The sequence below is a fragment of the Plecotus auritus genome (assembly GCF_963455305.1).
Source record: "Plecotus auritus genome assembly, chromosome: 5".
NCBI classification, from domain to species: Eukaryota; Metazoa; Chordata; class Mammalia; order Chiroptera; family Vespertilionidae; genus Plecotus; species Plecotus auritus.
The window spans coordinates 144,510,040-144,525,025 of record NC_137776.1 but is presented as its reverse complement, the minus strand read 5'-3'; the positions used below and the strand labels follow the sequence as shown (position 1 = coordinate 144,525,025).

Sequence of the window (14,986 nt, the reverse complement as noted above, 5' to 3'; positions counted from 1 at the left end):
AATTTGGAAGTTTTATAAGCTGTCATTAAGATGGGTCAAATAAGATTTAATTGTGCTTTTCAATGAGGATAATTCATTAGATATGTGATTTCAGAATTCTAGTTGCAAAATGTTATTACAAATTTATGATTTTAATAATTCTCTTTGCTTATATGTTCATATGTATAAATGTGTGTTTGTATAAATGGAATGTAGCTATTTGAATACCATCTTTGAACTTTGAAGATCTCAAATGAAAAGACTCTTTAAGACTTGGATTTTAGTGAGTGTTTCAAATATTTCATGTTATTCAAGATGACTTATGATTATAGCCTATTGTCACAAAAAGCCTCTTAGTCCTGTGGCTTGCCTTGAATTTCCCCAGACAGGCCTACATGGGATGGTAGAAAATTTGCTAGACATTGGAGCCAGATCGATTTAGGTTTGAACTGAAGCTCTGCTATTGAATAGTTTGTGACCTTGGTCAACTTGTTTAACATCTCTGAACCCAGTTTATCATCTAAACATGGCAAAATATTCTGTCATTATATTGACATGTTCTCTATCCCAAGAAGGTACGTAGATGCCTTTGCCTCAGGATGTTAATGACTTATTGCAGAAGTTGCAAAGCCCACCAAGACTTCTGGAAAATGGATGGGGGCTGGAACTTGGAGTTGATGAGGCAGGGGAAGCCTACCCTGGGAAAGAGAAGAGAAATTCACTCCTGAAGATAGGGAAGATGATGGTGTTTTGCATAAGCGGTGCAGGGCTTGTGAAGGGCAAGTTTGTGGATATCAGGAGGACTGACTAAGAGCTATGGCTTGAGAAGTCACAGGGAGAAATACATATCCAGGCTGGTCATGCATCAAATGGAGGCTCCTGCCTTTGAATGGATCACATAGGCTTTGGGACCAGGGGTCTGATGGCCTAAAGGTTAGAAGCCCTTCTCTGCTTCCAAGCACTCAGTGAACTAGCTTTGTTCTTACACGTTTTCTAATTGAAAATGTTACTGAGGTTGACGCTTTTGTTTTAAAGATTACGAACCTTTATCTAGATTTAGAAAAATAAGGTAATGTGCCATTTCTTGTACCCAAGTGGGGTAGAGCAAATTCATTTATGGAACCTAATGTCTACCAAGCAGGATTAGTCTCAGAATACAAGATAATGTACATAGAGCACTTAGAACAGCTTCTGGCACACAGTAGGCATGCTGATAAATTATTAATAACTAGAGGCCTGATGCATGAAATTCGTGCAAGAGTAGGCCTTCTTTCCCCCGGCTGCCAGCACCAGCTTTCCTCTGGCACCTGGGACGGGGCTTCCGTCTGGCTGCCGGCAGGCACCCGGGACCCGGCAGCCCTGGCTTTGTCTGGAAGGTCATTCTGGAAGGTCATTTGTCTGGTCTAATTAGCACATTATGCTTTTATTATTATAGATTATTACTTAAGATACTTTTATTTCATGGCCAAAACAATCTTCAGTCTAAGATTGGTGGAGCTGGATCTGCTTTTGCCAGTAAAGAAATTATTTTTAGAGCAATTTGAGGTTCACAGCAAAATTGAACGGAAAGTACAGAGATTTCCCCTATACTCCCTGCCCCCTACCTGCATAGTCTTCTCCATTTGCTTCTCTTTTCAAAGGTCTAATAATTAATAACATTCTAGAATGCCAGAATTGAAAGGGTCCTATATTAGGGGAGGCTGGACAACAACCATAAATAGACACCAAAATGTGATAGCCATTTATTTCTTACTTACTCTGCAGTCTAGGACAGTCTTGGGTGACTAATTGGGTTCTTCGCATAGCCCTTCTGTGATGTAGGCTGATGGGGGTTCTGCCCTCTGTAACAGAAGGATGCTGAGGTTGCTCTTGGGGATCTGCAGCCCTGTCACCAGAAGTGGGGGAAAGGAACACACTCATCCTTTTGTTCATATAGCATTGACTGGAACTCAGTTAATAATAAGATCATGCGTATATGCTAAAGAGGCTGGGAAATGCAGTCTAGCAATATGTGCAAGAGAGAGTAAAAGGAGTTTGATGAACAGCTAGCAAAATTAGGGATTATCTATTCTGGTCCAATTCCTCTGACTGTAGCTGTGCAAAGTGGAAGAGTATTCTTTGGTATGGCTTTGGAGAGTTTGTTTTTTTCTTTGTATAGAAATCTTTTAAAAAAATATATTTTTATTGGTTTTAGAGAGGAAGGAAGAGGGAGAGATAGAAACATCCATGATGAGAGAAAATCATGGATTGGCTGTCTCCTGCAAGTCCCCCACCGGGGATCAAGCCCACAACTCGGGCATGTGCCCTTGGCTGGAATTGAACCTGGGGCCTTTCAGTTTGCAGGCTGATGCTTTATCCACTGAGCCAAACCGGCTAGGGCTAGAAATCTTTAATAAAACGTTCTCCTATTTAGGATATGGTATCCTTTTGCATTACTCTCCATATCTCTCACAAGACATTTCCAAGGTATCATCAGATATATTCTCTTTTACTTTCTTTCCCATAATTTATTTATATTGGTAAAATCTGGACACAGGAAGTCAAATCTAACTGAAATGAGAAGTTGGCTCTACTGAGCACTGTTAGTTTGGTGACAGCTATAACTTTCCTCTCCATGTTTGACTCCAATGGATTTCTCCCTCCCTCACCATTTGCCTAATTATCATGTGAAATCAAAAATTTCTTGCCCTCATTTCTAAATTGCATACAACCAGCTATCAGGCATCTAAGCAATGAGGTAAGTGGAGAAATTTACACAAAGAGCCTATTAATATACTATATAAGTGAGTCCTGTGGAAAATGTTGATTCATTTCCTACACTGAATGGCCATGATCACTGTAAAATTTCAACATGGCAAGAGCTAAGATGGAGAGAAAAACTTGGATATACATAGGAGATGGGTGTTGACTAAATTTTATAGAGAGAGTTATGTACCTTTTCCACAAAGTAGATGATGTTAAAGGGCACTCCAAATTTAAAGCTTGGATACATAAACTTGAAAATGATTTTTAAGAGTTATCTTGGGTTATTTTTTGAAAGGCAGTGGTTGGAGGAGTTGAAACATATTAATGCAATACAGGATGTCCCCAAAAAGAAATGTGTACACACTTTGAATAGTTATTAATTCCAGTGGATTAAATCTGAAAAGAAAGAAACATCTATTGAGCTATCAGCTATTAAGTGTGTATACATTTTTGGGGATACCCTATATCTCAATTTGTCAAAATTTGTAATTTAAGACATTTCTAGAGTACTATTATGAAAGTTTATAATCTGCTCCTTTTTAAGCCTCTTAAGAATCATGGCTGACAGAGCATAGGCAGACTAGACAGACGTGATCTTTTTGTACTCCCCCCAACTCCCCCAGAGGCTGCACAATTACTTTATTGATTCATTCATTGATGTATTAATTTAAGATTTAAGTGCCTAGCATTTGCCATGCACAGTGGCAAGATTAGCAAGGTGGGTACTCACAGGTCCTGGGAAGACAGGTATGTAAAACAACCTGATTGCCCCAAAAGCTACAATTGAGGCATTTGCAAAAACGCTTTTGAAGTTCAGGGAAGTAGGTAGTCCCTTTCTCAAGGGGGAAGGAAAAGCTTCACACAGAATGACAAAAAGGAATTTACCTGGTGGAGGGAATAGCAGCTGGGAGTGAAGTTTGGGGACTGGTGAGTAGTTGTGTGGCTAGTTCCTAGGGCACATACTGAGAGGATAAGGCAGGAGGAAGGGAAGACTGGGTAAATTTGTTAAAAGCCTTTCACATAACGCTTAGAACTTAAGTTTTATTATGCAAGCTAGGGAAGTGAGGAACTGTTTTAAAAATAATTCAGAAAACATTTGTTGCCTATAAACTGCTTGATCTTTGAAGTATAACAGAATATGATGTAGGACCAGCCCATAGGGAACTTGCAGTTTGTTGAGTGATTACAACCAGTAGAGGTGGCCCTAGGGTTTTTGGAAAAGGACTTTAATTGCTCCTACCATCAACCCGTTCCAAATTCACTTCATGTCATCATCATTGTCTTTGATGTGGCTGATAGGAGTTTCCTCAATCTTTTTAAAAAAATATATTTTTATTGATTTCAGAGAGGATGAGAGAGGGAGAGAGAGGTAGAAACATCAGTGATAAGAGAGAATCATTGATTAACTGCCCCCCGCATGCCCTCTGCTGGGGATTGAGCCCGCAACCTAGGCATGTGCCCCAACCGAAAATCTAACCATGACTTTCTGATTCATAGGTCAATGGCCGGGCCTCGATCTTATGTTAAGTATGTTTTGGCAAATAATGCCATTTTATTGATATATAATATAATAAAACCTATATAAAAAATGCCCTTCGTATACAAGCAAGAAAATATCCCTATTCCTCTCTTTCAATCAGACAGCTCCCTCCCCACGCCTGCCCTGTGTAGGAAGTCTGGAACAGGCAACAATGACAGGTTTCAGGTTTTACTGAGGCAAGGCGCTCTGCCAGGTGTGTGCAGGGGGACCCACAGACCCAAATCAATTGTTATAGCACAAGGTGGTATGTGCAGAAGGGATATGCAGAGGCGCTCTTGAGGGCACTTAATGTGCATGGCGAGAGGAGGCTTCCTGGAGGAGCTCAGGCAACGTGGAGTCATAGGGAATGAGAAGGCTTTGGGATAGAGGATGGGGAAGGGCATTTCTAGCAGAGGATTTGCCAGTTAACAGGAGCGAGTAAGGTTTGGCTTGACTGGAGTGTGTTTCAAGTGCTGCAGATAGACGGCTGTGCTTGCTCTGTGGAGGAGAGGTTGGAGGCTGAAGGCTGGAGAATGGAATGGTCACCTTGATGAATAAAAGGTGTTGAAGGAAGTGTTTAGGCTCACTTGACCAACATCTGTTCCGTGATAACCATCTAGTGGGTTGAAGTGAGCTGTGGGGAGAGAAAGGAAGCCCGCTTTTGTTGATTCAGCCTAGCTGTCTTATAAGTTCATGTTCTTGCTCCAAGAAATCTCATAAAACAATGAAAATCATGATCCCAATATAAACTGCCAAATAGTTCTTTGGCTAGAGTTCGCATTTTTGAGCCTGGTTGATTTCTCCCAGATCAAATGGACCACCCAGGTTAGTAAGAGACCAATTTTTATTGGACCTGAGGGTCTGAACTTGGGGTCTTAGGAGAAGCATGCTGAACGAAAACATGAAAAATGTAAGCATGCATGATTTTGGAAAATGGTCCTTGCCCCCATTTAATTTTTAGAGGAAGCAATGAAAACTGAAGGTTAAAGGTTCTAGCAGGGAAATAGAATTTCAGCTGACCAGTCAGAGTTTCTTAAAGTGCCATCTACCATTGGCCTTGCTTCATTGGGGTCATCAGGCATACACTCGCTGTAGGTAGGAGTGGGGGCATTTCCTCATACTTGTTCTGGCCATGGCACAGTCTAAGCTTTTTTTTTTTTAAACCAAGGCAAGACTAGACCTTAGTGTTTTTTTTTTTTTTTTTTTTTTTTAAAGAGTGAAAAGAGATTCAGCAAGAACTGTTCCTAATTTTAGCATCAAATTCCCTAACCATGGACAATTCACAATGTCCTAACTTGACACTGTCCTCCAGGAGTTTTTCTTTGCCTGCCGATTGGTATTAATGGATTGACCATATCAAATATTTGTGGGCCATGTGCCTGATCTGTGTGTCTCTGACTCCTGCCCCTGCCCAAAGCAATTCCTGAATCATGAGTAAAACTATAAATTATGTATCTCTGAGTGATATACTTTTGTTTTGACTCCTGCAGAGAAAGTGTTTCATTAGCTAAGTTAGCTAAAAACTTGATTTGTCTCTGGGCACACGACGGGGCCCGGGGCTCCCCTCATGGCCACTGGCCTGCCTGAGAAAGCTGCCTTGGTCCTTTTCTCTGGGAAGAAGAAGACTAGGTAAGATCAGGCAGTACCTTTAGCACTTGTCCCTCTCTTCTGACAGGGAAAGCTGCCAGCCCTTCTCACCTTATTTTGGCCCCACTCAGGTAGAGTGACCTCCCACTGGCTCAGCCAGATCAAGACACTCACCCCAGCCTCCACCCCGAGCCTCCCAGCTCCGGCTAGGATTTGAACTCTCGGTCCCGAGAGCAGGATGGATTAGTGTTCAGGGCTCCCACGCTGACTCTATCAAAGCTTTCCTCCGCACATTTCCATTATGTGCACGGCTCTGTTAACCAAACCTATTATCTTTCCCCCTTGGTTTTCAAGTTGAGAAAGGGAAAGCAACTTCTTTAATGGCACACAGATTGATGATTAACATTTTACATGTCCCTGCTGCTAAGTAAAAGAACTGCTTTGTGGACAGTGAAAATGCCTAGGAGAAGGAAGCGGGAGTCAACTTGGTTTATTAAGTTGTGCTGCTTCGTTAATCACCATCGTTTTTTATGGCGGTGCTTAAAGGCCCATCCATTGTACTTCTCGGGAATGGGGCAGATCACACACAAGTGCACCTTTGACATCTGGTATAGCAGCCGGCTGTCTGCACTATTGCTCTCAAGCAGTGTGGGGAGCTGCATTTACTGTGACCATGCTGGCCCCTCTGATTTAAGTTTCTGCAGAGGGCAATGAATTACCTTAAAGGAGCTTCACTGCACAACTCTAAGTTGTATGCCGGACCCCTGCCAGCTTCCCCACTTTATGAGTATGAACAATCAGACAATTGAACTGATTTGACTTTGCCACTCCTGGAGTTTCATTGCCTTGAACCTGGGGATATAATGATGGCAATGCCATGCTAAGTGCCGCTCTGACTAGCAGCAGTGCCCGCTGCCCATTCAAGTAGGGCACCCATCCTTGTTAGCTGAAAACGGCTCTGATTTGCAGCAAGAGGGAAAATAGATTCCATGCAATCAGATTAACTCAGCTCTGAATGTTATTTTCATTTAACACGATGGAACTAGGCAGTGTCCCAATTTTTTTTTTCCCATTGGAGTCTCATAGCACGGGTGCAGGAGGCACCTGCCAAGCCCGGATGCAGGTTGCAGACACACATATACACTCACATAACACACATATGCACCGGGTTTCAGACAGGTTCAGGCTCAACGAGTATCGTCAACAAAGGGCATTTGGTCCAGGCATAACCAGAGAGCGAGTGACTTGTAATGCTCAAACCTAATGTCAGTATGTACTCACTTTAGCTCTTTGTGTGAAACTGAAGACAGGTGCTAAGGTTTTGTTATTGTACACTTTCTATGTCAGAGCACACGTTCACTTTCAGGCTTTATATGTAAAATGAATTTCCTCTGACATCCTTTCAAAATACTGTTATCGCATTTAGAAGAGCAATGCAATGAGTGCTCACTATAAAAAATCCAGTGAAGAACCCAAAAGAAGGTACAATTCACCCACTATGTTACCACTTAGAGACCCCCTATTATTAAAACTTATCCAGGCATCTCAGTCTGTAAATATACACTGATTGATTGCTTCATTCATTCATTTTGCCATCTTTAAGCAAATTTAAATGTTACAACAGTATGGAAAATGAACACACACACATTTAAACAGAAAACTCTCTGGAATGTTCACATGCTTGCTGGACATTGACTGCTAGACTTGAAGTCAAGCAGACATATCAGACAATTTAATACCTATGCTTCTTCCCTAGCTGGTTTGGCTCAGTGGATAGAGCATTGGCCTGCAGACTGAAGGGTCTCAGATTTGATTCCAGTCAAGGGCACATGCCTAGTTGTGGGCTCGATCCCCAGTAGTGGGTGTGCAGGAGGCAGCCAAACAATGATTCTCATCATTGATGTTTCTATCTCCCTCTCCCCTCTCTTCCTCTCTGAAATCAATAAAAATATATTTTAAAAAATAATTATGCTTCTGATGTCCCCCAAATCTACTTCTTCCACAGTCTCCCATATCAATCAATGCTACCCATCCTTTTCATTGCTAAGGCCAAAAATTTGGAATCATTTGAATTTCTCTTGTTTGACTCCATATTCAGTTTATTCACAAGTCCTCTCAAGCCTGCCTACAAAATGTATTCAGAACATGATCACTCTCACCATCTCCAGTACCATCACTGCTCACCTGGTCTATTACAATCACATTTGTATTGGTCTCCCTAACTCCTGCAGGCAATTTGAATGAAACAATACATTTTAGAAATGCCACATGTTTTTATGTCCTTCAAAAATGTGACAGGTATTTTGGAACGAGCAGTGAAAACCAGATTGGTCTGTATTTGAATCCTAGTTGTGATGGTTAGCAGCTGTGTGGCCTTAGAAAATTTACTCTTATTTTCTGAGTCTCTTGGTTTCTTCATCTGTAAAGTAGGGCTAATAATATCTATCTCATGGGGCTGTCACATAGATTAAGACAATTCACATTAAGTAACTAGCAACAGTCTGACACACAGTAGGTGCTTTGTAATTGTTCATTCTCATGTGCCATCTCATTCATTCAGTTGGGGAAGATGATGAGCAAACAGAAAATAAACATCATGACCTTTAGGCAGGTTGGTTCCTATGCATTAGATAAAGCAGATGACCTCACAGAGGAGATGAACTCATCAATCAGTCTGGCCTGAGCTCTTGGCTCTCAAAGCTTTGTGATTGTCCAAGCCACATTTGTTCTGGTGCCTCCCAGTAGGTGAGAGTGTGTCAGAGCTGTCAGTGTCCTGAAGGGGAGGATCGCAGATGCTGGCTGGTTGGAAGCTGGACCCTCACACAATAGCAGGGAAAGTATTCAGATAAACCCCTTCCCAGGAGAAACTGTGAGATGAGTGTTTTTGCCTATTCTCTCTGTGCTCGGCCTGGGTTTATAGCTGTAGGGGAGAGGGGGGATTCTGTACCCTAAGAACTGCTTCTTTGTTTGCCACAGTCCTGTGGGACTCATGAATGCAAACCCCATTGGTTCTCAAAGCCAGGAGACCCCGGCGCCTAGCCTAGCCACAAAGACTGGGCACAGATGTATGTTCAAGCTCCTTCCAGGGTGACACTGGTGATTTGGAGGGGCTGGGAGAGAAGACAAAGGAGGCACCGCTGGCTCCCCTGGGCTCTGGGGAGGATGGCAGTCAGCCCCCGCTTGTGGCTATTTTCTCATTTGTCCCGGTGTGCAGGTGTCACTCAGCTCTGTTCTAGATGTCTCTCAGAAGGAATTGTGTGCATTTGATATGTCCACGGGAGGACGGCAGGGCAGGAGACTCCTATGTCACCATCTTGGATTGGAGCTCCAAGTGACTTATTTTAATGTCTTTTCTGCTTCCCCGGAGGCCAAGGCAGGGGACAGGCAGGGCAGGCTGGTTGGTCCCCATGTTCCAGGTGTCCTGGGCCAAAGGGCTTTTTCTGAAAAAGGGTGTTTTGTTTTGTTTTTAATACTACTGCTCTGCCAGCTAGCTAGCTAGGTTTTCATGGAAATTAGATTTGAATCAAAGATAGATATTCTCTTAAATATTTTATGAGTGGTAGGTTACAACTTTTAAAAAGAACATTTTATGCCTATATTTATCTAATTAATAATATCAAAATTAAAGCCATTAACTTTGATTCTTGTTTGTAGATGATGAGCTTAGTGTCTTTGATTTAAAGATATATTTTCTACTTTTCTTTAATCTTCATTAATTTTTTGGGGTGTCCTGCACTGTATTATTTGAAACTAGAGGCCCGGTGCATGAAATTCATGCACTGGGGCGCGGGGGGGAGGGGGGTGTCCCTCAGCCCAGCCTGCACCCTCTCCAATCTGGGACCCCTCGAGGGATGTCCGACTGCCCGTTTAAGATCGGGCTTAAACGGGCAGTCGGACATCCCTCTCACAATCCAGGACCCTGGCTCCTCACTGCTTGCCTGCCTGCCTTCCTGATTGCCCCTAACCGCTTCTGCCTGCCAGCCTGATCACCCCCTAACCCAGGGGTGGGCAAACTTTTTGACTTGGCCACAATGGGTTCTTAAACTGGACCGGAGGGCCGGAATAAAAGCATGGATGGAGTGTTTGTGTGAACTAATATAAATTCAAAGTAAAGGAGCGGAGGAGAGAGCAAGAGAACCCTCTGCTCTTTCGGCTCCACAGGCTGGATAGAACAGCCAAACGGGCCGGATCCGGCCTGCGGGCCGTAGTTTGCCCACGGCTGCCCTAACTACTCCCCTGCCAGCCTGTTTGGCCCTAACTGCCCTCCCCTGCAGGCCTGGTCACCCCTAACTGCCCTCCCCTGCAGGCCTGGTCACCCCTAACTGCCCTCCCCTGCAGGCCTGGTCCCCCCCAACTGCTCTCCCCTGCAGGCCTGGGTCCCTCTCAACTGCCTTTCCCTGCAGGCCTGGTTGCCCCCAACTTCCCTCCTCTGCCGGCTTGGTCACCCCTAACTACCCTCCCCTGCTGGCCTGATCGCCCACAACTGCCCTCCCTTGGAGACCTGGTCCCTCCCAACTGCCCTCCCCTGCTGGCCATCTTGTGGTGGCCATCTTGTGTCCACATGGGGGCAGGATCTTTGACCACATGGGGGCAGCCATCTTGTGTGTTGGAGTGATGGTCAATCTGCATATTACTCTTTTATTAGATAGGATAGAGGCCTGGTGCGTGGGTGGGGGCCAACTGGTTTACCCTGAAGGGTGTCCCGGATCAGGGTGGGGGTTCCCTTGGGGCATGGGGCAGCCTGGGCAAGGGGCCTGTGGTGGTTTGCAGGCTGGCCATGCCCCCTGGCAACCCAAGCGGAGGCCCTGGTATCTGGGGTTTATTTATCTTCTACAATTGAAACTTTGTAGTCTGGAGCAGAGCCAAGCCTTCTGCTTGCTTCATGGCGGCAGCCATTTCTGTTGGGGTTTATGTATCTTCTATCATTGAAACTTTGTAGCCTTGAGTGGAGGCCTAGGCCGGCAAGGGCAGGGGGAAAGCTTGGCTTCCTCCATTGCCGGGGAAACCCAAGCCTCCCTCCTGCTCTCTGTGGCTGTAGCCATCTTGGTTGGGTTTATTTGCATATTTGCTCCTGATTGGCTGGTGGGCGTGGCTGGTGGGCATGGCTGGTGTAGCAGAGTGATGGTTAATTTGCATATTACTCTTTTATTAGATAGGATAGAAACTTTTTTTAGTGTCAATTTTGTAATAAAGTAATTATTTAGATTAATCAGTTAACATTTGTGATTATGTTTCAGGGTTTATTGAAGGCAGTGTAGTATAAAGGCTGAGAGTGTGAGATTTGGAGCCAGAATGCTGGGGTTCAAATCCTGGGGCCACCTTTTACTGGCTGTATGATTCTTAGCAGGAAAGTGGACTTCTCTATGTCTCACCTGCCTCACTGGAAATGAGGAATAATAATGGCAGCTATTTCATTGGTTTGCACAAGAAGATTTAAATGAACACTCAGGATAGTGTCCAGCATACAGCAAGCACTATTAACTATTATTATTACTAGAAGCCCGATGCACGAAGATTCGTGCAAGAATGGGCCTTCCTTTCCCTGGCTGCTGGCACCGCCTTTGCTTTGGCCGGAGCCACCTTCCCGCCTTCCCACGCTTCCCAGAGGCCCAGAGTGGTTGGGATGTGCAGAATGCCTGTGTCCCGCCCCACCCCCAGCCACTCGGCTGCATATGCAAATTAACCTGGCATTTGTTGGGTTAATTTGAATACTCACTCCTGATTGGCTGGTGGGCGTCAATTAGCATGTTACTCTTTTATTAGGTAGATTTTCTCTTTTGTGTTTGGTTCATCCTTCAGTGTTTTGGTAAATGTCTTTGAAAAGTGTCTTCTTTACCCAGGAAAGGTATATAGTTGCTATTCTTTTGCAATTTTGCATCTTTGGCTATGTATTTTTTTTGTGTGTTTTTTTTTTTTTTTTTGCATTTTCACTTAGGAACAAGACATTGGGGGGTTATATGATTCTCGGGTAATAGTTTTTAATTTTTTCCCCTGAAAGCTGATAAATAGCATTTTATTGTCTTCTAGCATGTATTGCTGCAAAATTCAAGGCAACTTTTGTCCCTTGAAGGTGTTTTATCTTTCTGGATTAATTAATCCAATAAAAATGTATTATGCTGGTTCTTTGTATAAGATACAGTTCTATGCTCTAGGTATATAGCAGTGAACCAAACCTTGTGAAGCTGATGAACTAATTGGGGTGGAGGTGGGGGAAAGACAATAACCCATTACCCTGAGTTAACTAACCGCCAAGGTCTGAGGGAACAGTTCCCAGAAGACTGCCTTCACTTCCGACTCCAATTGTAAATTTGGGGTACTCACAAAACCACTCTCAGATTTGATAATTTGCTAGAAGCTAAAGGCTATTATACCCATGGCTATGGTTTATTATAGGAAAAGACCAAGACCAGACAAAGGAAGAGATGCACAGGGTAGAGTCTTAGAGAGGTCTAAATGGGAAGCTTCCATTGCCTCTCCCCTCGGCGTCATGGTGGCATTACCTCCCCCTGACCATGGTGTATGACAGTAGGCATGTATGATGCCAATCACGACAGCTCACCTAAACCGTTGGTGTCCTGTGTTTACTGAGCTCAATCACATACTGTTGCCTAGCTGACTTAAGTCTCCAGCCCCTCTGGGAGGCTGGTCTAATACCTTTAGTCTCCAGTCCCTTCAGAAGTCAGCCTGATTCGGCATAGCCCAAAGCCCCCAGCATCAATCACATGGTTAGAATGCCTAGTGACCAAAGCCTGCAGGCAAAGATACTTCCATCAGGAAGGGCATTCCAGGGGCCAGGAGATCATCTCAGTAGCCAAGGACAAAATCCAGACCTCTCTTTGGGTGAGGTTATTTCTTTACCACACACCAATTAATATACAACAAATGCCATGAAGAATAATGAAGCAGAGTAAGGGGGACAGAGGGAGGTGGCGGTGGTTCCTCTTGTAGAGGGTGGCAGGGAAGGCCTCTCCTGAAGCCCGGAGGAAGAGCGGGTGTCAGTCATCTGGACATCTGGGGAAGAGCATTGCAGGCAGAGGGAACTGTAAGATCACAGGCCCTGAGCAGGCACATAGTTGGGAAGGAGCAGGAAGGAAGTCATTTTAGTTAAGATGGGTGAGCCCAGTGTGTAGGCATTGGGCGGGGGGTGGAGGGGGTGGAGAAGGTGGTGAGTGGCAGGAGAGAAGGTAAGAGGCAGGAGAAAGGCAGATCCTATAGTTCCTTGTATATTTTGGATTTTCACTCTCAAGGAGGTGGGAAGCCACTAGAAGGATTTGAGCAGAGGAAAGGCATGCATGACTTGGGTTGTGAAAGGTTGGGTCTTGGCCCTGTGGGGAGAACAGTCTGCCGGGAGCAAGAGCAGAGCAGGGAGCTTGGTTAGAAGACTAATGCAATAGTGAAGGGCAGAGGTGAGAATCCCTGGGAGAAATGGATAAAATGACAGTGCAGAGGTATATGTAGTTAAATTCTCCTACTAACTGCTGACATTTGTAGCTCTCCTTACCTCGCCACCTCCCAGAATCCAACCTGTCCGAAGTTTGTTCACTTTATAGTTGGTTTTTAAAAGGCAGCTTTTTGCTTATTAATCAACTCTACTTAATTTTGACTAATTGCACTTTTGTCTACATTATTTCTTTCAATTTTATTTATTTTTTAAACTTAAGAACCAATAACTGTATTTGAAAAAATGGTAAAACTTGAACATAAAAACTTAACTGAACGTTTTGCAAGGGCAGTATGGCAACATGAATGCTGGGCACGGTGACAAGGGGAAGTCACCCATGGCTATCAGGAAGGCAGTCCAGGCTCAGTTCTTCTTGCTGGCACCCAGAGCGAGCTTGTCAAAGAGGTACTCTGCCAGGCTGGATGTCGGGGCTCCCAGCTTGTGCAGCTCGCTGATACTGGCTCCCAAGTTGTAGATGAACTGCACATCCTGGCGCAGGAAGTGATGCGCCAGGAAATCGCGCAGGTGGGCGTCGTTCTTGTTGGTGGCCAGCTGGTGCAGGTTGCGCAGGCTCTGGTTCACCATCCTCGCCATTTGCAAGGCGCTTTTCATGGCTTTCAGGCCGCTCTCCCACTGGTTGTGGTCAGGCCCCCTGATATCTCGCAGGCGGATCCGACCCCCTCGCCGGTTCTGCAGCTTCATCAATGTCTGGGCGTGCTTCCACTCCTCCCTCGACTGCCACAGGAAGAAGGTAGAGAAGTGCTGCAGGGCCTGGTCCTGGCGGTCGAAATAGAAGGCAATGGACAGATACACGTAGGAGGCGTGCAGCTCCAAGTGGATCTGGTGGTTGATAGAGGCCTCGCAGTTGTTGTGGTAATTCTGGCGCACTTGGGGGATGGGCCTGGGCACCACCACTGGAGGCGCAAGAAGCATGGGTGGAGGCGCAGGGGCAACGACCGCCAGCATAGGTAACAGGTTTTCCGGGGGTGGCCCTCCGGCCAAGAAGGTCATCAGAGCCTCATGGCGAGGGCTGAGGGGCGGGCTGCGGGGTGGGCAGCGGCGCGGGCGAAGGCGGTGACTTCTCCGGGGACGGATCATTCCCATGGCGGTAGATGAGGGCAGCTGAAAGCTGAGTCAGCGGTGGTGGCGGTGGGGACCTCAAAATGTCTCTGGGGAACCCTACCAGTATGGCCGCAGACAGGGGTTCTCAGGTGTTACGCTGCCGGCAGTGACGGTTGGCTCTGCGGTGGCACCGGAAGAGGAAGAGTTGACCCCGGAAGAGGAAGAGGTCACCTTTACTCTAGATTATTGGGAGGGGGAAGGGAAGGGGGGGTTGGAGGGAGGATCCCTTGGAGCGGGCAGGCTCAATTTTATTTTTGTTGATGTTATTTTAATTTCTTGAGCTGAATGTTTAGTCTTATTTTCTAAAACATATATATTCCACAGAGTTCCACTTGCTTGCATCCCATAAGTGTTGGCATTTAGTGTTCACATTATTTTTGTTTCTAAGTCATTTGTAATTTAAGTTTTGACTTCCTCTTTAATCCAGGAATTGCTTAGAAGTTTATTTAAAAATTTCTAGGTGCTTTAATCTTTTACTTATTTTTTTTCATGGTGCTTGGGGATCTTTATTTTGTTGCTTTATTTCTAAATTTTCCATTGTGGTGAGTAACTTCTTTTGGGATTTTATTGAGAGTTTCTTTGTAATTCAATAC

The 14,986-nt window shown here is 44.8% G+C and overlaps 1 protein-coding gene across 1 annotated transcript; it reads right to left on the bottom strand.

Annotated features, from left to right (window-relative positions):
• Positions 1 to 13,634: 13,634 nt before the first annotated feature.
• Positions 13,635 to 14,375, bottom strand: LOC308248327 (ferritin heavy chain-like; the record flags this gene model as incomplete). The annotated part of the gene is made up of 1 exon (XM_080668300.1): positions 13,635 to 14,375. One exon carries the CDS (start codon positions 14,373 to 14,375, stop codon positions 13,635 to 13,637), a length of 741 nt encoding a protein of 246 aa, XP_080524426.1.
• Positions 14,376 to 14,986: the final 611 nt, after the last annotated feature.